This window comes from Chiloscyllium plagiosum, unplaced genomic scaffold (assembly GCF_037043375.1).
Source record: "Chiloscyllium plagiosum isolate Xiang-an unplaced genomic scaffold, Cpla_swu_hap1 HiC_scaffold_18, whole genome shotgun sequence".
In the NCBI taxonomy this organism is placed as follows: domain Eukaryota; kingdom Metazoa; phylum Chordata; class Chondrichthyes; order Orectolobiformes; family Hemiscylliidae; genus Chiloscyllium; species Chiloscyllium plagiosum.
Window position 1 is genome coordinate 56414735 of NW_028270156.1, and position 24620 is coordinate 56439354.

At 41.8% G+C, this 24620-nt stretch overlaps 1 protein-coding gene across 2 annotated transcripts in view; it reads right to left on the reverse strand.

Moving 5' to 3' along the window:
- The window catches only part of LOC122557905 (anoctamin-9-like), a 133943-nt gene that overhangs the window by 61021 nt on the left and 48302 nt on the right, over positions 1–24620 (reverse strand). For both annotated transcript variants that reach the window (XM_087996675.1, XM_043706110.2), the window contains exons 9-12: positions 17797–17931; positions 15667–15763; positions 10986–11046; positions 6662–6744 (exon numbers count right to left, since the gene is read on the reverse strand). In XM_087996675.1, coding sequence (XP_087852801.1) covers positions 6662–6744; positions 10986–11046; positions 15667–15763; positions 17797–17931 — 376 coding nt within the window. The remainder of the gene's footprint in view (positions 1–6661; positions 6745–10985; positions 11047–15666; positions 15764–17796; positions 17932–24620) is intronic.

Genomic DNA, 24620 nt, shown 5'->3' on the forward strand with positions numbered 1-24620 from the left:
TGGACCAGATTAAAAGCCCCAATCAGGGACCCCTAGCTGACAGACGAAAGCAGGAGTGGCTCTCCAGTGGAGGGTTCTCTACATGGGAGTCCTCCCCCTTTCCCTCAGGGATCTGGGGTGGAGGGTGCTGCACGCAGCAGTCCCTTGCAACCACAGATTGCGGTGGTTCACAGACTCCCAGCCCAACTGCTTGTTGTGCGGTGCGGTGGAGTCCGTGAACCATGTATATATTGGGTGTGGATGCTTGCATTCCCTTTTTGATTTTCTTAAAAACCTCCTTCTCTGTTTTTGGTTGCACTTCAGTCCCACACTTCTAATCTTCGGGCACCCGGTACGGAGGGGGGAGGGCAGATCTGAGGACCTCCTCATAGGTCTGCTCCTGGGCCTGGCCAAACTGGCCATAAACAGGTCCAGGCAGCGGGCCATGGTGGGGGTAATTATGGCTGACTGTCTACACCTCTTCCGCGGTTATGTTAGAGCCCGGGTGTCTCTGGAGAAGGAGCACACAGTGTTCACCAACACCCTTGAGCTATTCAGGGAGAGGTGGGCACCACAGGGAGTGGAGTGCATTATTTCCCTGTCCAATTCTATTTTGATTTAATCCCTACCCTTCCCTTCACTGTTTGATCACACAGCATTGCCCTTTGATGTGAAGGGCATTGCTTGTCACTGGCCACTTGGGTGTTTCTTTTCTTCCTGGTGGTGGAAACTGAATAAAGACTTGATCACCTTATGTCTTTCACTGTGTCTCACACCTGCACACACACAACATGGGTGCGGGGGGAAAATAAGCACTACCAGTGTTAGGCAGTAGTGTAGGGGAAAGTAAAACAACAAAAAAAGGAGTGTCAGAGGAATAAAGAAAAAGTCTACTTGAAGAGGACAAGGCAGTGCTGCCCATATCTTCAGGCTGAATTCGGCAGTGGGCTCTAATTCTAACTGCATTTACAAGTTGGAACACCATCGAGGAGGCCAAGTAGCAAATGCGGATGCATGGAGCGGCCTCCCATTGGCAGATACAGCACTGGTGGTACCACCACTGCAAGGGTCTGTTCTGGTTTTAAACTTGCTGGACACAATTCCGGTCACAGATGACAATATCAGACTTTGCACAAAGAAAAATCTGGTCCTGGCAAAACTGAAACAGCTGGTGGTGATTGGGGAAATCAAAGGGCCGTCACAACCAGAATTGAAATCTTATTGGATCCAGAAAGACCAGATCACAGTCGGCGAATATTATTATAGAGAGCAAGAGTGATTGTCCTGAGCGAAGGTCGCTGCCAGATACTGGCTGAACTCCACCAGGGTCATCCAGGAGTTTCCAAAATGAAAATGCTGGAGAGAGGTTATGGCTGGTGTCCAGAATTGGATGCAGACATAGCCACGTTGGTGGTACAGTGTCCAGAGTGCTAACAACGACAAACATTACAGGCCGCAGCTCTCCCACATTCTTGGGAATGGCTGGGTAAACCCTGGACTCATTTACATGTCGACTATGCAGGTCCTTTCATAGGTTTAGTTCTTACTTATTATGGACACCCACTCAAAATGGCTAGGTGTGCATCAAGTTCAGTTGTCAATGATGAGAAGATTCCACAGCACGTTAAATCTGATCTTCCCAGACCTGGGCTGGGAGGGGAACCAATCAGGAACACCAGTGCTGGACATAAGACTCCACTAAGCAAGAGAGACAGTTTACTATAGTTGTGGGTACATTCACTGAGCTCAGAAGTTGATTTGCAGATGTTTCATTCCCTGTCTAGGTGGCAACATCAGTGCTTTGAAGCCTCATGTGAAGCGTTGCTGTACTGTGTCTTCTGGAATTTATTTGGTTCCATTCCTGCTGCTTCCGGTTGCTCGTTGTCGTGGCTGCTTTATTGGGTCCAGGTTAATGTGTTTGTTAGGTCATGCCATTTAGTGGCTAGTTGGTGTTCATGGATATGGATTGCTAGTTGTCTGCCTGTTTATCCTATATAGTGTTTTGTACAGTATTTGCATGGCATCTTGTAAATTATGTTAGTCTTACACATGATAGGTATAGGGTCTTTTGTTCTGGTGAGCTATTGTCTGAGCATGGCCTCCAGTTTTTTAGGTTGTTGTGAATTTGAATGGTTGGAGAAGTCTGGCTGTTAGTTCGGAGACATTTTTTATATAAGGTAGCAAGGCTAGTGGGTTGGGTCATGGTATGTCCTCATCATGTTGAAGTTGCGGATGAAATTGCAGGGATATCCGTTCCTGGTGAAGACTCTGTAGAGGTGGTGTTCTTCTTCCCTTCGCAGGTCGGGAGTGCTGCAGTGTGTTGTAGCCCTTTTGAATAGGGTTCTAATACAGGGACTTAATAAAAAACACACTACTGAAACTACAAAAAAAATGGGCTGATAACCAGGATTCACTTACAAAGGATGAAACCAGAAGGCAACAACACCCCAAGATTTTATGGATTACCCAAGATACACAAGCCAAACATACCACTTACACCCATTGTGGCACTTCCAGGAGCTCCAGCACATAAAATTGCAAAATAGCTCCAACAAAAACTGAAACATCTTATCAGCAGATCCAAACACTCCATTACAATCATCACAGGAATTCCTAGACAATACAAAGAACATAAACATAGACAAGGATGAAGCAACGGTCTCATTTGTTGTAAAGGCACTGTTCACTTCAATTGACAAAACTCTAGCCAGAGAGACAATAGCCAACCTCCTGGACAAGCAGAACAGACAACACGATGGGGAATATATCAACAAGGACTGCATACTCAAACTACTAGACCTGTGCTTGACGACACATTTCACATTCAACAACAAAAATATGAACAGATCAATGGGATACCTATGGGCTCACCCATCTCTGGGTTCACAGCAAAAGCAGTGATGCAAAGACTGGAACAAACAGCCCTCCCATAAATCTGACCCAAATTCTGGATCAGATACTTTTGTAATTATTAAGAGAACAGAGATCAAGAACACACACCAGATTATCAACACCATGTTCACAGGATCAAATTTACGAGAGGGGAGGAAACCAACAACCAACTCCCATTCCTGGATATGATGGTAGAAAGAACATAGAAGAGTGAATACACTACAAGAGCATACAGAAAGCCACACACAGACCAGATCCTGAACGAGAACAGCAACCACCTGGACACACACAAATGAAGCTGCATTAGGATCCTGTTTAAAAGGGCTACAATACACTGCAGCACTCCCGACCTACCAAGAGAACAACTCTACAGAGTCTTCACCAAGAACAGATGTCCCCACAATTTTATCCGCAGATGCCTAGCAGATAGACAACACGATGAGGACATGCCACGACCCAACACACTAGCCTTGCTACCTTATATAAAAAATGACTCTGAGCTAACAGCCAGACTTCTCCGACCACTCAAATTCACGACAACCTAAAAAAATAACAGCTACGCTCAGACAACAACTCACCAGACCAAAAGGCCCTATACCCATCATGTGCAAACTAAGATAATTTACAAGATTCCATGCAAAGACTGCACGAAACACTACATAGGACAAACAGACAGATAACTAGCAATCCGCATCCATGAATACCGACTAGCTACTAAACGCCATGATCAGCTGTCCCTAGGAACCATATACATAGATGACAAGAACTACAAATTTGACTGGGACAACAAAATGAAAAGCTAAACTGAGAGCAGCCAGAGAATTTCTAGAAACATGGCACTCATCCACATACTCCATTAACAAACACATTGACCTAGACCCAATATGCCAGCCACTACAACAAAAACTGGAACCAGCAACTGGAAACGTCAGGAATGGAACCAATTAAGTTCCAGAAGCTGCAGTACAGCAGCGCTTCACAGGTGGCTCCAAAGCACTGAAGATGTCACCAAGACAGGGGACGAAATGTCTGCAAATCAACTTCCCAACTCGGCGAACGAACCCACAACAATGGCAACAGGCACCTGAGTTACAAATCTTTACGCAAACCCAAAGATAGCTTACTTCAGGGATATCGTTTGGTGTAGGAACCATCGGAATGACCATGCAAGGGTAAGAGGCATGATTGACATAAGGTCAGTCCAGTGATGTTTAAAGTTCAGTTAGTTGCAACAGTCCTGAACAAGCATGTAGACCATATGAAAGCTGCAAACGTGCAAACGCTGTGGGAGCAAAATGTGCCCAGCTCTTCAACTGTCTTTCCAACTGTTCCAGAACCCATGGGTTCTCTCTTTACATCAAGCATTGAAGATAGCTCAGAATCTGAGATGGATATGGCGGATGTCGTCATCTCAATGCCTTTGCTGCCTGAGGAGGAGAACGAATTTCTTCCAAAACACTCCAGGTGCAAGAGATGACCTACTGTGTGCTACAAGCTGCCCATATCAGAGGCAGAGTTGGAGGAACCTGAGCCAGTGCTAAACTGCCCTAGGAGGAGCTCCAAAAAAAAAAACAGCCCATGTCCTTGGACTCAGAAGGGGAGGAATATAAGGTCATAAGGTCAGCCAGATGGACTGCAAGAAACCGAGTTCCCTGATTGGGGCTGTTAATCAGGTCCAATCAGGAACTCTGGCTGACAGATAACAACAGAATTGTCAGATATCCTAGTTACTCTGACAGCTGGCTCTGAGAAATCTGGATCAGTGTTGGGGTCTCTCCATGTGTAAATTAAGGGTGACTTGGTGACGGAATACCAGCCTCTATGGAGTTATTTCAGGGATCACTAGAGGAGTTAGGAACATTCTTAGTGGTAAATGAAAAATGCTTTGACAGCTTCAAATATCACTACTAGGTGCAGTATTATAATATAGTTTTTATGTAATGATTTTTGGGGGCTCTGTCCTACAAGTTGACCATTATATTGTCCAGCTTTGGGCAAGTGTTAACAGGCATTACAGAACTTTTTCCAATGGAGAAGGTACCACCTTGCATTTAAAATGGACAAAAATTGTATTGGTAAACCCTCCTTGTCATGTATACAACTGGGATTTCAATATACAAACAGGTCTGACGATAAAAAAGATCCTTTATTTATTTATTCAATTGCCAGTATTTATCACCAATCCCTGGAAGCCGTTGAGAAGATGATGTTAAGCTATTGCAGTCCATTTGGTATAAATAGATCTGCAGTGCCATTGGGCAAACAGTTCCAGGATTTTAACTTAGCAACACTGAAATAACGGTGATATATTTCCAAGTCAGGATGTGAGTGATTTGGAGGCGAACTTGAAAATTTATGGTGTTCCCATAAATCTGGTACCCTTGTCCTTCAAGATGATGGTGATCATAAATTGGCAAGTGCTGTTTAAGGAGCCCTTGGTGAATTTCTATAATGCATTAAGTAAAAGTTGCACACTGAGCATCGATCATGGAGGGATTAAATGTTTGTGGATGTGGTGCTATTTAAGTGGGCTAGTTTATCCTGGAGAGTGTTAAAATTCTTGAGTATTGTCGGAACAGCTTTCATCCAGAGTGTTCTATCACACTCCTGACTTGTGTCTTGCAGATAGGAGACAAGCTTTGTGGATTCAGGAGGTGATTTATTCCCAGCCACTGACCTGCTGCTAATCCAGTTCCGTTTCTGGTCAATGGTAACTTCCAGGATGTTGATAGAGGGGATTCAGTGATGATAACACCATTGAATATTAAGGGGACATTGTCATGAACAGATGCACCTGCAGCAGGCAGATTGGTGAGGATGATGTCATGTATGTTTTCCGACTAGTTACTTCCCTTACCACTTACAACAGACCCAAACTAGCAACTATGTCCTTCTGGAGTTGGTTTGCTCAATCAGTGGTAATGTTGCCAAGCTATTCTTAGTGGTTGGCATTGAAATCCCCCATCCAGAGTTGATTCTGCACCCTTGCTCCCCTGAGTGTTTCTTCAAAGTGCTGTTCAAAATGATCAACAGAAGGTTTCCTTGTTTGTGTTTGACTTGATGTCATGAGATGCCATGGGTCCAAAGACAATGTTGAGGAGTCCAACTCCTTCTTGTCTGTATATCACTGCCACCTCTGATGGATCAGGACATATCCAGAGATGGTGATAGTGTTGTCTGGGATGTTGTCTTGTTATATGATTCTGTGAGTATGACTATGCCAGGCTGTTGCTTGATATGTCTATGCCATTGTTAGTCACAATTTTAGCACTAACCCATAAATTTTCATATAGGGTCATCCGAGCTGTATTTGCCATTGACATTTTCAGTGCCTTATTTGATGCTAGGCTTCATGAGACTATCTGGTGATTGATACAATTAAATAGCTTTGGAAACCCTTTCTCACTGGGTGGTTAAGAGTTAAAACACATTGCTGTGACTCTGGAGTTACGCATAAGCCAGACCAGGTAAGAATTGTAGTTTCCTTCCCTAAAGGACATTAGTGAACCTATGGATTTTTATGACAATTGGCAATGATTTCATGACAATTAGATTTTTAATTCCAAATTTATATTGATTTGAAATTGCACCCTCTGCCACTGTGGGATTGAAACGCATGTATTGATTGCTAATCCAGTGATATTACCTCGATATCAATGTCTTCATATTCTGCCAATTCCAAAGTCTCCTCTTTCACTGGTGTCAGAATGGCAAGAAAGAGCACCTCACCACCAGCGGTGTAATCTAAAAACTCTCAAAGTATCAATGTAGTGTTCATTAAAGTTTTTACCTCGTCCTCATCCCAGTGGTACAAATCCCATGAGCAGACAGATCTTGCTCGGGCTCGTTTCCACAGTTCCAAAAATACAGTAGCTATATTTTGAGAGAGAAACATTCACTGAAATAACAATTATTAACTTAATTAATAATCACAGGCAGACTTTTATACTCCCCTCTGAATGGGTTTAGCAGTAGATAGGGAATGTAAAATACATCCGCCTGCCCCTGATACTGCACATTTTTACAAGTGGAATGGAAAGGGCTGGGGGACAAATCTTCCCTTGTGTCAAATGAGGTACTTAAGTAGTTAATAATACATGTAAGGACCATTTCCTATCTCTACCAATATTTCATTGGATAGCTTGGAAATTTTGCAAGTAACACTGCTCGAACACTAGGATAGTGAGATTAGTTGCTTCATTTATGGATACTTATTTTAAAGAGACTCCACCAAGCTCCAGACGTTCCTGCATGTTCCTTTCCCTGCTATCCGTCTAACTGATCCGCCTCATTTGGGCCTGCCAGCCTGACCGTGGCAAAGTCCTCTCTCTTATTTTGCATCCAGTCCAGTGCAAATATTGTTGGAATCCAGTCCCAGTTAATGCCACAATGAGCTTATGGCAACTGGCTGACAGCTCTCGGAGGCAGGTCAGATAGAGATGGTAGTCTTGCCTCAAGGTAATTAACATGGATATTAAATTACTATGGGACCATGGGCCTGGGAACATAGGACAAAGAACAGTACAGCGCAGAACAGGCTCTTCGGCCCTTGATGTTGTGCCGACCTGTGAACTAATCTAAGCCCATCCCCCTACACTATCCCAACATCATCCATATGCTTATCCAAGGACTGTTTAAATGCTCCTAATGTGGCTGAGTTAACTACATTGGCAGGCAGGGCATTCCTGACCTTTACCACTCTCTGAGTAAAGACCTACCTCTGACATCTGTCTTAAATCTATCACACCTCAATTTGCAGCTATGCCTCCTCGTATAAGATGACATCATCATAGTAGGAAAAAGACTCTCACTGTCCACCCTATCTAATCCTCTGATCATCTTGTATGTCTCTATTAAATCCCCTCTTAGCTTTCTTCTCTCCAATGAGAACAGACCCAAGTCCCTCAACCTTTCCTCATAAGACCTTCACTCCAGACCAGCCAACATCCTGGTAAATCTCCTCTGCATCTTTTCCAATGCTTCCACATCCTTTCTGTAATGGGACGACCAGAACTGTACACAATACTCCAAGTGCAGCCGCACTAGCATTTTGTATAGTTGCAGCATGACATCACGGCTCCGGAACTCAATCTAACACACCATATGCCTTCTTAACAACACTATCAACCTGGGTGACAACTTGCAGAGAATCATGTACATCGACACCAAGATCCCTCTGCACATCCACACTACCAAGAATCTTTCCATTGACCCAGTACCCTGCCTTCCCGTTATTTTTCCCAAAGTGAATCACCTCACATTTACCTGCATTTTCATTTGCCACCTCTCAGCCCAATTCTGCAGTTTATCCAAGTCCCCATGCAACTTGCAACTTTCTTCCACACTGTCCACCACTCCACCAACTTTAGTGTCATCTGCAAACTTACTAACCCATCCACCTACACCCGTATCCAAGTCATTTATGAAAATGACAAACAGCAGTGGTCCCAAAACAGATCCTTGTGGCACACCACTAGTAAATGGACTCCAGGCTGAATATTTTCCATCAACCACCACTCGCTGCCTTCTGACAGAAAGCCAGTTTCTAATCCAAACTGCTAAGTCACCCTCAATCCTATGCCTCTGCATTTTCTCCAACAGCTTACCATGTGGAACCTTATCAAAGGCTTTACTGAAGTCCATGTACACCATGTCAACTGCCCTACCCTCATCTACATGCTTGGTCACCTTCTCAAAAAACTCAATGAGGTTTGTGGGACACGATCTGCCCTTGATGAAACCATGTTGACTATCTCCAATCAAATTGTTGTCTGCTAGATGATTATAATTCCCTTCTCTTATCATCTTTTCTAAAACTTTTCCTACAACAGATGCAAGGCTGGTCTATAATTACCTGGGTCATCTCTCCTCCCCTTCTTGAACAATGGCACAACATTTACAATCCTCCAGTCCTCTGGTACTAAACATGTAGACAATGACGACTCAAAGGTCAAGGCCAAAGGCTCCGCCACCTCCTCCCTCACTTCCCAGAGAATTCTCAGATAAATCCCATTTGACCCAGAGGACTTAACTACTTTCACACCTTCTAGAGTTGATAACACTTCTTTCTTACTGACCTCAATCCTTTCTAGTCTAATACCCGTATCTCAGTCTTCTTCTCTCCAATATTCTCCTTTTTCTGAGTGAAAACAAATCAGAAATATTCCTTAACATCTCTCCAATCTCCACAGGGTCCACACACAACTTCCCACTTCTGTCTTTGACTGGTCCTATTCCTACCCTATCCATCCTTTTATTCCTCACATACCTATACACTGGAACGCTGTATATTGGTATGTGAGGACTATACACTGAAGTACATTGGAATAAAAGATTTGCAAGTTTAAACTGATGGATAAATATAAATTGCATGCACATGGACTGAATACTGTATTTTGAGCTCTTCCAATAATAAACTGGTATATTAGTGAGTTACAAATACCAGGAAAACACCAAATTTAATCCTTGATTGATCCTAAAGTAATTAATCAGAGCCAAGAGGCAATCAGAACTTCCACAACCCTAAGCACTTCATTGGTCTCAGTCTGCTATGCTAGGAAGAGGAAAGATAAGCCTGAGCTCCCTTTCCCAACTGCTAATTACTGATCCCATTGGACACTATGCACAATGGGGCTTAACTATGCAACCACCAAAATAGAACATTCTGAAAATGCTCATTGCTAGGATTGATACATTAGACATTGGCTTTTGGGTGATATTCTGTTAAACTGCTTCTAACTGTAAACTATATCATCAACAGGGTCACTAACTTGGGGGAGAAAATTGAGGAAATGATGGGCAGAACTTCCTATCCTGCATTGGGAAACCAATGCTGAGACCATTTATGTGTCCTTCCCCCACCCTGGGGTTCGGGACACTGGTAATAGTTATCACAGCTGGCAATTTTAGTGGAGGTGGGCAACTTGGCTGTATACTGATTGGCCAATTACAGGGTAAAGGAGTCGAGGCAGAAATGCTGAGGTACCGGCCTCATGTAAACAAACACAACAATCATTACAGTTGCCTGTATTTTGCAGGGAAAGACAGAAGCACTAGAAATCCAGGAGGAGAAGCCAGGCCTGAAATGAGAATTGCCCCTCGATTCTGCAAAACTGTTCTGGAGTTATTTCTGCAGGCGGTGAAGGAGATGTAGAAAGGTTCTCCTTCCCGTGCATTGAAGGAAAAGAGCAGTAAACTGGACGGATTCAGGTTGCTGACATTGCAGTAGCATCAGTTATATGGAACTGAATGTTCAGGTGCTTCCTGAACCCTTAACAAGTGTTGAGGATTCACCCAGCTGTGACACCTGCATCTACCTCAGCATTTCTGCCTTGACTCCTTTACCCTGTAATTGGCCAATCAGTATACAGCCAAGTTGTCCACCTCCACTAAAATTGCCAACTGTGATAACTATCATCAGTGTCCCCAACCCCAGGGTGCCTGAAGGTGCAGGTGATACAGAACACTGTAGACTATCACTATGCACAAAACCTTTGCAAATTAAAATTAAAAAAGAACATCTGTAGGAGTGTCCTGCAGGTACCACCACAGTCCATAGACCCGAAAAAGATGTTCAGAAGCCCAAATATTTGCTCAATGATGATTCTTGTGAGCAGATAGTTTAATTTGTAGTGCCTCTGTAGCTCCATTTCAAAGTGATACAAAGGGTCAAGAAGTCACCTTTACAAGGACTAACACTCGAGCTCGAGAATCCATCCATGTAGTTTGGATGATGGAATAAGTGGCTGGGGCATCACAGATTACCAGGGGATGGTGTTATGGCATCTGCCAGGAATGACAGATGGAGGAAGCTCTTTTTGAGGTGTTCATGGCATGCCATTCCCCTTCCTGAGAGAAGGTAAAACTAATAAGAGAGGTGACTTGAAACTGGTGTGCTTGTTAGTGATGCTCAATTAGCACTCGCCCACCTCTTGGAACCTGATGAAGGTAGGAATAAGACTTTCCCATTATGTGTAATACTCTTTTCAAATATTTTGCTATGTACTACAATTATTCATACTATGGGGGTGGACTAGCTTTGAAAATAACACCTGGGTAGACTTTTGTTTATTAACTAAAATGGAAACCAACATTGCGCTGAAGAAAATACCTACCCCAGATTGCCATGAACATTGCAAAAACAACTGTCCCTTCATGGTCAAATAGTTGTGTGATCTGCAGAAATAGAATAAGGTAAATTTACTCAACAAAAACAACTTATATTCCTATAACTCCTTATCCAAATAAATCGACAAAGGTGCTTCACAGGAGTAATATACAACAAAGAATATCACTAAAGCACCTAAGTAGATATTAGGACAGCTAAGCAAAAGCTTGATCAGAAGTGTAGGGCTTTATAGAGTGTCTTAAAGAAAGGAATTGAGGTAGAGTGCCAAGGAAGTATATGAAGGGTATTCTGCAATTTATGACTCAGGAATTGATGATATAGTCACAAATGGGGGTGCACAAGAGGCCAAAACCAGACAGCAAGTGTCTCAGAGGGTTATGAACCTGGAGGCGATTACAGAGATAGTGAAGGATAAAGTAATGGAGGGGTTTGAAAACATGGATGTGAATTTAAAAATACAATGTTGCATAGTCAGAAACTAATGTGTGTCAGTGAGAAGGGAGGTGATGGGAGAACGAGACTTGGGGCAAGTTAAGACATAGACAGCAGACATTTAAATGACCTCAAGTTTATGGTGGACAGAATGTGGAAAATCAGCCAAGGTTACATTGGAATACACAAGTCTAGAGGTAATAAAGACTTCAATAACAGATTAGTAACACATGACAGGACAAAGACAAAACATTACAAACATGGAAATAAACCATCTTAATGATGGCACAAATATAGGGTCGAGAGCTGATCTCAGGGGTCAGGTGCAACACCAAAGTTGTGAACAGACTGGCATAATTTAAGACTGGTACAAGGCTGGGAAACTGAATCAATTGCCAGAGAAGAGATTTTGCAGTGTCAAACACAATCAATGGCTCCAATATTTAATAGAAGTAAATTTCTGCTGAAGGTCTGTGGCAACGTGGGCAGTGTATCCTGCCTCAGAACCAGAAGCTCCTGATTCAGAACTTGGTGTGCAGAGAGGGGGAAATTAATATCATAGCTAAACAGGTTTTGATTCCTTTCCACAAATGTCAATGGCTGGCAGAAGAATAAAAGAGATTCCTAGTCAGCCACAAAGTAAAAGAAATTAGAGTTTTATCTTCACTATCCATAGCTCCAAGCTAAAACATGCAAACATAAATATGTATGTTGCCATAGCAACTCAGATTCCTGGAGAGGGTGGTTGCCTCACGTGGCAGGATGGCCATCGTGTTGGTATTCTATTCCCACGTCAGCTGGGTTCGATGTTGAACCTGCCTCCTTGATATGGTAGAGGTTGTAGCACTGAGATTTGCCTTCAGGCAGGGAATCTAAGAAGAAATTATTACCTATCCAGTGCTGATTGTCACATAAAGATTGTGATAAATTAACGACAATAGAAAAGTTAAGGGAAGTAACTGCGAGATAGAGTTAGATGTTGAAAATTAATACTGTGTTTATAGATTATGTTGCCAGTTGTCTGCATGTAGATAAGGTGGCCAAGGATAAACTCTTGGGATTCAGCAGATGTGAAAGAAAGTCTGCAGTGAAGCCATTGCAAATGTTTTTTCTGGCTAGATAAACAAGATAGACATTGGGTTGGTATGTGTTGGAGGAGGATGGTGTGACAAACATTTTAAACAGTACAGAAAGTTTAAGGAAGACAGGGAGGTATAGTTTACCTATCATACAGTCATAACTGTGACTTTCTTATCAGAGTTGTTTCAGTAGTGTGGATCGCAAATCTGATTGGAAGGATTTAGACATGAAGTCTGAGAAAGATGGTAACAGATTTTGTCAGTGACATGTTCAAAATCTTTGGAAAGGAAAAAAGTTGGAGGTTTGACAGTAGTTTGCATGGATGGCAGGTCAAATGTTGGATTTTGAAAAGATAGCTAATTATAATGACCATACATTTAAAGGTGAGGGTCTATACCCAAAGGAAAAAAGCCTTTTAAAGTACTAGTTAACATGGGATCAAGATGGGAAATTAGATGTCAGCATTTTAGAGGGAGTAGAATCAAGAAAATATTCAGTGGGTCTCATGGACAAAAGGAGCTCATTAAAAGAGTTATAGAAACTAGAGAATTGCAAGATCATGGGTAGAGCAGCAGTTGAGCATTATTGGTAGTTTGACCAGATGGTTTTGTGGCAGAGGCAACAGTTCTGATCATTTCAAGTTTAGCGATAAATGTTCATTAATGTCTATGAGCTCCTTGTGCATGTTGCGGGAGATGAGGGTGAAGGAGTTAGGAAGAGGAGTTTAGTAAGATGTTAAGCAATAGAAAAAAGAAGCTGGGGTTTCTTTGCAATCCATGTTGATCCTGGAATAGTGAACATTTCAGCAGACACAAACACAACTCAACAGTACTTTCTTATACCCAGCTAATCTGGCAACAAGTGGCTAAATCACTTGGTTGCATATATCCTTTATAAAATCTGTGTCCCTTGCAGTAAAAGAACCAGAGTTCAGGACCATACCAGGGAAGTAGTAGGGAGTAATGGTTACAGGGTAATGGTTATTTTGAGGTCTAAGGTGGATGCAACAGTTTTACTTAGCAAACCTTTAACAGCAAAATATTATGACAATTGAAGGGCCAAAGGCTAGAAAATTGATAATTTAAAAATGTAACTGTAAGCGAATTTTAGGATCACCTTTTCCAAATGTTGGATATAGATGAATGTTAAGTGGTACAGAAATAATCAGAGATGGCTTTACCTGTAATTGATAATATGGAACCTACAATGTGATATTTCAAACCAAGTGGGTGCCTGGGAATTTGTGTTCAAGAGTTTCCATGGAAGGGCAGACTATGGAAGACGAAAGAGTATTGACCTCACAGAAGAGAGAACATGATGAGTTGAAATGGAGGTCAAAATCACAGAGGATGAGAAGTTGCTCTGTGCAGAAGCCAAGGTAGGAATGCATTTTGGTAATCGCAGCACTAAAATTTTTAAACAAACTTGGGAAGATAACAAAGAACTTGAGGTGAGAGGTGGACAGCATAGGATGCTGTAAGAAGGAGAAAAATCCAGAGGAATAAGGAGTTAAATCGGTCTGTAATCTGGTGATAAGTGCCACACCATCACTACAATGAACTTGGCTATACAAGTAGGGACGGCTTAATTAAGTGACAAGTTATCATCAACCCTCAGCTTGATTTCTTCTAAGGCCAATGATATTTATGTAATAATCCTAAATAAATTGTTGGATAGCAAGTCCTTAGTCAAAATACCCATTTACATATGAAGAGACATTTGTAAAGGGGCGGTGAGAGCTCATCCACTAGCAGTCCAGCAGTGAGAGGAGTGATTTGGATAGAAGACTAACAGGATTAGGCCCTGGAAGGCAAAAAAAGTCAAGAAGGAAATAGGGTAAGGCAACTGAAGTTGCTCCTCATAATAAGTCAGGACCAAGTGCCTCACTCAGCCTGTAGAGGATGCCAAAAGAGGGAACCTGTAGGCTGAGGAATTGTTCAAAAATAATACAAAGGAACCTCGATTATCCGAATACCAATTATCCAAAAGTCGGATTATCCGAAAGAGATCTCAAGGTCCCGATAGAAACATTACATCAAAGACATGCTTCCAACAATGATCGTGGTTTTTGTTTACAGTGATTAAACAGGTACTGTCTCCAAATGACTAACCTCTTGCCCTCTCTCTCTCTCTCTCTCTCTCCCCCCATACTTACTCTGGAGTTCTACACAGGGTGGTGTTGGATGGGGTTGGGGGCGGGGGTGGGCGTGTTGGCCGGGGATGGGGCAGGGCTAGATGGGGTTGGGGTGGGGGTCAGTGTTGGACAGGGTTGGGGGTGGGGCTGGACAGGGTTGGGGACGGGGGTGTTGGACGGGTTTGGGGGCGGGGCTGGACGGAGTTGGGGACAGGGGGGTGTTGGATGGGATTGGGAGTGGGGCTGGACAGGGTTGGGGACGGGGGTGTTGGATGGGGTTTGAGGTGGGGCTAGACGGGGTTGGGGGCAGGGCTAGACGGGGTTGGGGGCAGGGGTCAGTGTTGGACGGGGTTGGGGCGGGGCTGGATGGGGTTGGAGACAGTGGGTGTTGAATGGGGTTGGGGCGGGGGGTTGTTGGACAGGGTTGGGGGTGGGGCTGGACGGGGTTGGAGACAGGGGTGTTGAACAGTGTTGGGGGGCAGGGGGACATGTTGGACGGGGTTGCAGGTGGTGGCAGACAGGGGGCAGTGTTGGACAGAATTGGGGGCGATGGGCTGTGTTGCATGGGGGCTGGGTTGGACAGGTGGGGGTGGGGGTCAGTTTTGGGGGTGGACTCTCGCGTGTTCTGTGTTGCTGCAGTCTCCTGAAAGGGGAGCAGACTTTAAAAACTCCAAGCCACAGAGGGAAGGAATTTAATCAATTAATCGTATAATCGATTATCCGAATGAAATAGTGCCCGCCCATCATGTTCGGATAATCAAGGTTGCCCTGTACATGAAATATCTGATCCCTTTAATCCTTTGCCATAAATATTCTGTTTGTATATCACTATAATAGGCAATTGAAAACTACACAAAATTAAGCAGCCATTTAGAGATGAAGTACTGGATTATCAGTAAGCAAAAAGGTATAGATTTTTAATTTGATGCTCAGCAAAGTGAAATTAGTGGAAATGAAAACTGGGTCATTTCTCTAATAGGAAGCTAGTTGAATATTAGTCTTACTTGTGAGATTATTTTACCTTGGCATAGGAACATGTCTCATTAAGCCTCCAATATTGACAACGTTTATCACATAGTGGGCACATGATAATTCCAGTACCATTGCAAATTTCCTTGCTGAAGTTCATGGGAAGAAGGCAGAGCAAATTAAAACAATGCATTATTTACCAGGAATCACACAGCAAAAAACAACACCTGAAAAAATGTAGCTGACTAATTGCTAACTTAAGAAAATCTTATTCAATTCCTGTAATAGCTAAAATCTTTTCCATAATCCAGGCCGTGAACCATGATATTTGCTTTCCTTGCATCTGAGAACGTGAACAAAGTTACTGCCCATGCGCTCGTGTGCACGTTCTGGGCCCCTCCGTTGTTTGCTCATTTGCTCATTCTATAAGTAGTTTAACCACCGAATATTTATCTGAACAGTCTAATCTGTCCCTGAGCACAGATATTTGAAAATATGGTAGAATAGTTCATTTTTAGGAATTGCAAATTTGCTTAGGATGTTGAGATCAATTTTGGTTTTCCTATTGCTATCCTGCTGAAAACTATTTTATCAAAAAAACAAATCCTAGACAAAAGGTGAATAAGGTAGGATGAGTAAAATGGACAATTCAAAAATAATAAACTAGTGCATCTTCTTTGATGTTTAAAAAAAAAGGCACAATGTCTGACAGAAGTTGTACACAGTGACAAATAAAATATAACATTTTTGGTCAGCCAAGACATTTGGTGCGTAGCAGTATACTGCATCAAACCCTGTAAAGTTACCGGAGAATATGTGTTTCTTAAGCAATTTCTCTACTTAAAGCTGTTTTATTCAGCAATTTGTTTTATTGTTTATTGTTCTGTCTTTCTCGATCTACCCACGATTGAAGAAAATTTCCACTTGACTCTTCGATATCTGCTTGTGTAGTCAGCATACAGCTTAAATTTCAACTATTTTGCTGTCTGATTTGCATTTGCATTCTTAACCTGAAATTATGACCATTCATATTCATCTATTGTTACACAAGAAGAGGAGGTGATACAGTGTGATATCACTGGACTAGTAATCCAAAACCCAGGCTACTGTTGTGGGGATATGCCTTCAAACGGCACCATGCCAGTTGATGGATTAAAATCTGAAACAAAAAAACTGGCATAATGGGAACTATGTCACCACTATCAATTGTCAAGTAAAGCCCATCTGATTCAAAATAATCTACATGTGACTGCAGACTCACAACAATGAGGTTGATTCTTAACTGCCCTTTGGATCAAAGAGTTTTTTACAGCATGGAAAAAGGCTCTTCATCCCATTGTGTCTGTGCCAATCATCAAACATCTATTCCAATCCCATTTTCCAGTACTTGCCCCGAATGGTATGGCATTTCAAATGCTCATCTAAATGCTTAAATGTCATGATGGTTTCTGCCTCTACTACTGTTTCAGCAGCAATTTCCAAATATTTACCACCCTCTGGGTGAAAGTATTTTCCTCAAATCCCTTCTAAACCTCCTGCTCCTTTTGTTAAAACTGTGTCCCCTAGTTATTGACTCCTCTACTAAGGGGAAAAGTTTCTCTCTACCTAACTTATCTAAGCCCCTCATAACTTTGTACATCTCAATCAGGCCTTCTGGCAGCCTTCTCTAATCTAAGTAAATGAACACCTATCTAATCTATCTAGTCTCTCTGCATAGCAACATTCCAGTGAATCTCCTCTGCACCCTTTGATCAGAACTACACACAGTACATCACCTGTGGCTTAACTAACATTATAAACTGCTCTATCATAACCTCCTTACTATTGACTGGTAAAGGTAAGTATCCCATATACCTTCTTAATGATCTTATCTACTTGTCCTGTTGTTTTGAAGGATCTGTGGACATGCACACCAGTACAGATCAAGCATGAATAATCTCAGGAATGAATTAAAAAGAAAACCTCGTGATGTAGCCCATCCATTCAATAGCAAATATTGTAATTACAGTATAAATGTTTACAAACAATTCAACTTAACATTTCAGCTGATGTAGTTGTTTTTTTAAATGATATTCAGCTGATTTAGTTAGTGCTATTAAACAGTCCATATGTATTGCATTTGAAGAGCTGAAATGTAAAACTCCATTTTCATAGTGCTGGAAATAAATGGTAAGAACCTTACCTCACATGATCACTTTCGAAATATATAAACCCATATAGAACAACTATGACTCCACATATAGCAGCAGGAATCAGCAGGGTAGTGTACCAGCCAAGCCATGCAAAATAGAGGGCAATTCGCTCTCCAAAGTACTCCCTACAAACAGTGACACAAAACAAAACATTTAATATGAACATGATCCTAAAAGTTATTTTACTAAAAGTTATGTTTAAATACATGAAACAGATTCCCATCAAAAGCAACTAATGATGTGCTTTTTTTTTCTTTTAAGTTGTATCATTGGTTAAAAATGGGGGAGAAATATGGTTCCATATTTTGTTTCTAGTCGTGTTACTAACACCTATTTCTCATAAATATTAATGTTATATTGCCTGTTTTCATTCACAGAAATCCTTGACAAATTTGATTAATCTGCTAGACAATACATAGTTGCAGGAGTACTAGTTTTGTTGTGCAGTTTTAAAATCTAAGTGTATAACCTCTAGAGGTAGTACTAGAATTGAGGGAGACTATTTTTCCAGGAAATGAGTCAACATCTCAAGGCCAGATATCTGCATGCCTGAATAATATTGATAGTAAAGTCAATTTCGCTTCCACAGCATCCCAGAGCATGAATGAGGTCAAGAGAAATATCTGAAAAAGTACAAAGTTAAATTGACATCAAGTAATAGCAATGGGCAGATGTGGTTTATGCAAACTTGCATGAAAAACCTGTTACTATAGACACACCCACAATAATGTTTGCTGTAACAAAGTTAGTCTTAATATTAGAACTGGATATGGATCACAAACTGAGCTGTAAGGGCAGCCGAATCACAGCAGCAATCTTTTTGGCAGCAGGCAAAAAAGAGGCTATCACTTGTTGTGCCATTGAATTATGGACAGGAGCAGTATTCTCTTGAGTTGCTATCAAAACGCAACATTAGAAGTGGACCATTAGAGATGTTGGCTGCTAATGCAGCAAAAGGAAAGATTGTGCATCTTCATATTGGGTCACTGAACAAAATAGAAATATTAATTTCTATTGGAGTGGTAGCCCATCTGTGGAAATGGCCATTACAAACTCTCTAGAATTACCCGCTCAAGCATCCTAGGAATCTTGTATGCATCAATAAGGTTTCCACTCATTATTCTAAATTCCAATGAAGAAAGGCCTCTGCATGTACAAAAATTTCTCCATATCCAGGATCAACCAAGTGAACATTTTCTGGACGGCCTCCAACACCAATAAATATTTCCTTCAATAAAGAGCCAGACGTGTTCATAGTATTCTATGTGCGGTCCAACTAGCCTCATGTAGTTTCATGAGTCAGTTAGTTCAGTTGGCTGGATGGCTGGTTTGTGATGCAATGTGATGCCAACAACATGGGTTCAATTCCTGTATTGGTTGAGGTTACCGTGAAGGACTCTCCTTCTCAAACTCTCCCCTTATCTCAGGTATGGTGACCCTCAGGTTAAACCACCACCAGTCATCTGTCTGTAATGAGAGAACAGCCCTATGATTCATTAGAACAACTGCAACTCTGTATAGCTTCAGCAAGACTTCCCTATTTTTGTTCCATTCCCTTTGAATTAAAAGCCAACAATCTATTTGCCTTCTCTATTAACTGCTGGATGTGTATGTTTAAATAATATTCAGCTGGTTTATTCTTCCTGCCAAAGTCCATAATGCCATATTTTCTCACATTGTGTTACACCTGTCAAGTTGTTGTCCACTTATTTAACCTTTCCACTATGCCTCTGCAGTTTCTTTATGCCATCCTCACCACTTGCCTTCCTATTATTTGTGTCATCTGCAAACTTGACAACAGTGCATTCACATCTCTTGTGAAAGTTATTAACTTATATATTAAATAAATGTGGCGCGAGCACTGATCCCTGTATCACTGCAAGATACAGGTTGCCATCTTGAAACTGCCCTCCTTATCCCAAATCTGTCTTCTATTAGTTAGCTAGTTCTCTATCCATTTTAATATAGTTCCTCCAACACCAAGGGCTTTTTACTTTGTAAATCCAAATATATTACAACTATTATTTTCCTTTTATCTATTCTGCTTGTTACCACCTCAAAAATTGTGAATAAATTTGTCAGGCATGAGTTCCCTTTTATGGTGAAGCCATGCTGACTCTGCTTGATTATATTATGTATTTCTAAATGCATTGTTATTAAATGCTTACAATAGGCTCTAACATTTTCTCAATGACAGATGTTAATCTAACTGGCCTATACTGGCCTATATTTTATTTTCTTGTTTCCTTCTTGAATAATGGTATTACACTGGCACTTTTCCGGTCTCTGGGATTTGTCCAGTATTCAATGATTCTTGGGAGATTATTACCAGTGCATTCTCTACCTCTGTAGCTACTCCTTTCATATCCTAGGTTGTAACTCACCACAGCCTTTGTGTTTATTTGCTATTTTTATTTTAAATCACTCTTTAGATGTGGGCAAGATTGCCATCTATTACTCAGTTCTAGTTGACTTTGATAAGATGATAAACGTGCTTCTTTAATTGCATATGGTTATAATACTCCTACAATTCAGAGAAAATTCTAAGCTTTGATTCAGTAGCATTGATTAAATGACGATATTGTCCAAGCCAGAATGATACATAACTCAAAGAGAAATTTGAAAGTTATTGTATTCCCATGCAGCTGCTGGGCTATCCTTTGAGGTGTTAGACATTACAGGTGTAGGAAGTGCTGTTGAGAAACTTTGGCATGTTGATGCAGAGCATTCTGTCAACAGATCACAATGCACCCCCAGCATTTTGGCAGTGGAGGGAATAGATATTAAAGTTTACAGGCAGGTTGCTTTGGCTTTGGTGGTGTTGATTTTAGAGGGTACTGTGAAGCTGAACTCATCAGGGCAATTGATAAGTATTTCATGTCACTTATGACTTGCTCTCAGTAATTTGTGAGAAGTCTTTGAGAAATTAGAAGATGAACCACTCATTGAAATTATATGGTTGTTCCACTTGAGTTTGGTTAATGGTGATCCCTTTAGATATTCATGGTAGAGCATTTGGTGATGGAAATATGGAGAAGATGTCAAGAAGAGATGGTGAGGTTCTCTCATATTTGAGTTGGTCAGTGTCTGGCACCTGGATGGTGCAAGTGTTATTTGTTAATTTTCAGGCAAGGTTTGCAGGTGTACCTTCACCATATGGCTATTCAATTAACCTGTTACCATCAATTCAAGCCAACCAAAGCCAAATAGTAAATTCCAAGCTTGCCAGTAACATTGGCAGTAACAGAGGCAATCACTAACAAGTATGATTATCCATCTGTAAAATACAATGTCACTGGTCATGGGTTCTCTTGGTCCTTGTGCGGCTGACGAGATTTGTCAGATGTTTTTCGGGAGGTGGAAATGGTCTTTGAGATCAATGGCAAGAGCAAGTACGTAAAAGGAACTAGAGGAAGGAATGCCAAAGGATGTTCTCAAATAATTATTCCCTCTCATACAGGAGTTCCATCCAAGTTGATTTCTTATGAAGAAGGATCTCCCATGCATTGACATCTATATTGCATTTCTTGAGGAAAGCCTTGAGAATCTTTGAAATGCTTCCTTTCCACTCCTCTTATTTAAGTGCCTTCCTTGAGTTAGGCAAAGAAGAATTTTCTTTGGTAATCAGAATTCAGACATCCTAAGGGTGTGGCCAGCCAAGCAGATTTACCTTCAGATGATAATAGCCTCGATATTGGTGCTATTAGCTGCTCAAGGATGCTGTTGTTACTATGTCTGTCCTCCCAGCTACTGCACAGAATCCATCTCAAACAGCATTGATGGTACTTCTCAATGATCTTAAGGTGGTGTCTATATGTAGCCCAGTTTCAGAGCAATTAGAAGAGTCAAGGAATGATGACCAAATACAGAAGGATCTTGGTATCATCAAGGATGTTGGAAGATTCTCATCCTAGGAATCTGAAGGTGCTGTTCGTAGATTGGATGCAATGTTCAATCTCCCCATTAATGTCAGCCTTAAATGAGAGGCAGTTTCACAGTTAAGGGAAATGTTCCATGTTTGGGAGGATTTGTCCATTGATCTTAAGGGAGGAACATACCAGAACTTGACCTTGGACAGTTGGTAAAGGATTTGAGTCTTCTTAAAGAGACCTTGGAGTGCAGGTTTACAGTTCCTTAAAAATGGAGTCTCAGGTAGATAGGTAATGAAGAAGGCATTTGGTATGCTTTTCTTTATTTGTCACAGCATTGAGTATAGGGGTTGGGAGGTCATATTAGGACATTGGTGAGGTCAATTTTTGAATATTGTGTACAATTCTGGTCTCCCTCCTATCAGTAGGATGTTGTGAAACTTAAAAGGGATCAGAAAAGATTTACAAGGATGTTGCCAGGGTTGGAAGGTTTGAGCTATAGAGTGAGGCTGAATAGGCTGGGACTGTTTTCCCTGGAGCATTAGAGACTGAGGGATGATGACCTTGTATAAGTTTATGAAATCATGAGGGGCATGGATAGGATAAATAGACAAGGTATTTTTCCTGGGTTGGGGGAGTTCAGAACTAGAGAACATAGGTTTTGGGTGAGAGGGGAAAGATTTAAAAGGGACCCAAGTGGCAACTTTTTCACACAGAGGGTGGTGCATGTATGGAATAAGTTGCCAGAGAAAATGGTGGAGGCTAGTACAATTGCAACATTTAAAAGGCATCTGGATGGGTACAAGAATAGGAAGAGTTTGGAGGGATATGGGCCAAGTGCTGACAAATGGGACTGGATTAAATTAAGGTATCTGGTCAGCATGGACGAGTTGGATCCAAGGGTGTGTTTCCAAAATGTGCATTTCTATGACTCTAGGACTCTAAGTTGAGGCTGAGACCAATTCTTTACTTTTGTGAACACATTAATGAGGTTTGAAGATTTTCTTCTAAAAAAGCAGAGATGACATTGTAACTCACGTACTGAAGTTCCACAGCGAGGTTGGTATCTGTTTCTTCTTTGATTTCAACTGATTCTAGATTGAAAAATTGTCCGCACCACTGGGAAGTTTGTTCATAGCAAGATGAAGAATAGTAAAGATGAAAATTGAGAAAAGGGGGGGGGGATGGGGTGGGGGGGGGGGGGTTGGGGGGGAGCGATGGCAAATTCCTGTCTGACCTCTGTCTTGACGTCAAAGGATTTTCTCATATTACCGTCGGTGAGGACCATCACTAACATCTGGTTGTGGAAGAGATGGAGAATGTTGATGAATTTGACAGGGTCTTCCATTGCACTTCCCAACTGATTGAATCAGAAGCCTTAGTCAGGTTGATCAGGTTGATGAAGGCCATGTAGAATGGTTGGCATTATACCTGGTATTTCTCTTGGAGTTGCTGAGCAAGGAAAATCACATCCATAGATCCTTGGTTTGATCAGAAGCCATACTGGCTTTCCTCCAAGTGTTTCCTCAAAGACTGGGTGAAGGTGCCTTGCAAGGATTCAGGTGATGATCCTCCCAGCAATGGAGAGTAGGGAGATTTTTTGGTGGTTCCCACAATGCACATCGTTTCTTAAAGACGGTGGTGATGGCAGCATCCCTGAGAGAGCTGGCATTTCTTCTTTGACCCAGATTTTCAGGAACAGTTGATGGTAATGACAGGTAAGCTCTGCTCTTCCAAGTTTTAAAATCTCTGCTGGAATCCCTCTAGTCCTGCGGCTTTTCCATTCTTCGTATGTATAATGGTGGCTTCAACTTCAGCCACATTAGGTGGGACTCCAAGGTCCCTTTTATCTTCTCCTGCTGAACACTCTCTGCTCATTCCTGAAGAAGGGCATGTGCCCGAAACGTCGAATCTTCTGTTCCCTAGATGCTGCCTGACCTGCTGTGCTGTTCCAGCAATAAAGTTTCAGCTTTGATCTCCAGCGTCTGCAGACCTCACTTTCTCCTCCAAGGTCACCTTTGATGAGGAGTTTCCTCAAACATGGCCTCACCGATAATTGCATCACAGTTTAGGAGTTATTTGAAGTGTTTTCTCCATTTGAGGCTGATGTTTTCTCTGTCTCTCAAACGAATGCCATTGTTATCCCGGTACCAGTTTAAGGTGAAGGATGTTAGGAGCATATATTGCCTTGGTGGCACTGACGAAACACCAATTGTTGTGATTGTCAGCAAGGAGTTGCAGTTCCTTAGCTTTCTCAGTCCAGTACATCCTCAGTCCACCATTGGTTCTTGATATCCCTAGTTCTTCTTTGTAACTCTGTCTTTTGATGTATGATGAGTTCTCCTGTTTGCCTCACTAGTGATGTTGTTTTGCCAGACATGGAGAGTCTCCCTTCTTGCCAATGAGGTCCTGGGTGATGTAGTCATTATCGCTGAACCAGTTTTCATGTTTCCTGCTCTTGTAGCCAATGGTTTCTTCACAGCATGAGATGAAGACTTCTTTGGTTCTTTCCAGATTCCTTCCATTCCATTAAAACTTGGAGATTTTGGTGAAGACATTGATGAAAGTACACTAGTTTGTTTGGCTGTTGAAGCCACTCAATGTTCAGCTTGTTTCTGCTTCTGATGGCAGTTGATAGACATTGTGGAGTGAATGAGCTGGTTACCTGTCCAGCAGTTGTCTCCACTGGTCATCACTTTGGTAATGAGGACACCCTTACAATCTCGGTGAACCATGATGTAATCAATCATTTGCCAGTGCTTTGATCGTGGATTCCTCCAAAAAGTCTTAAACTTGTCTTTTTGGCAGAGCAGTGTGTTGGTGATGACCAGTTGGTATTCCACACATTTGATAGTTGAATTCCCAACTTCTTCCTTTCTGATAGTTCATTTCCAGAGTTGGGTTTGGAATAAATTCCAAGCTTGCCACTTGTACACTTATTTTGA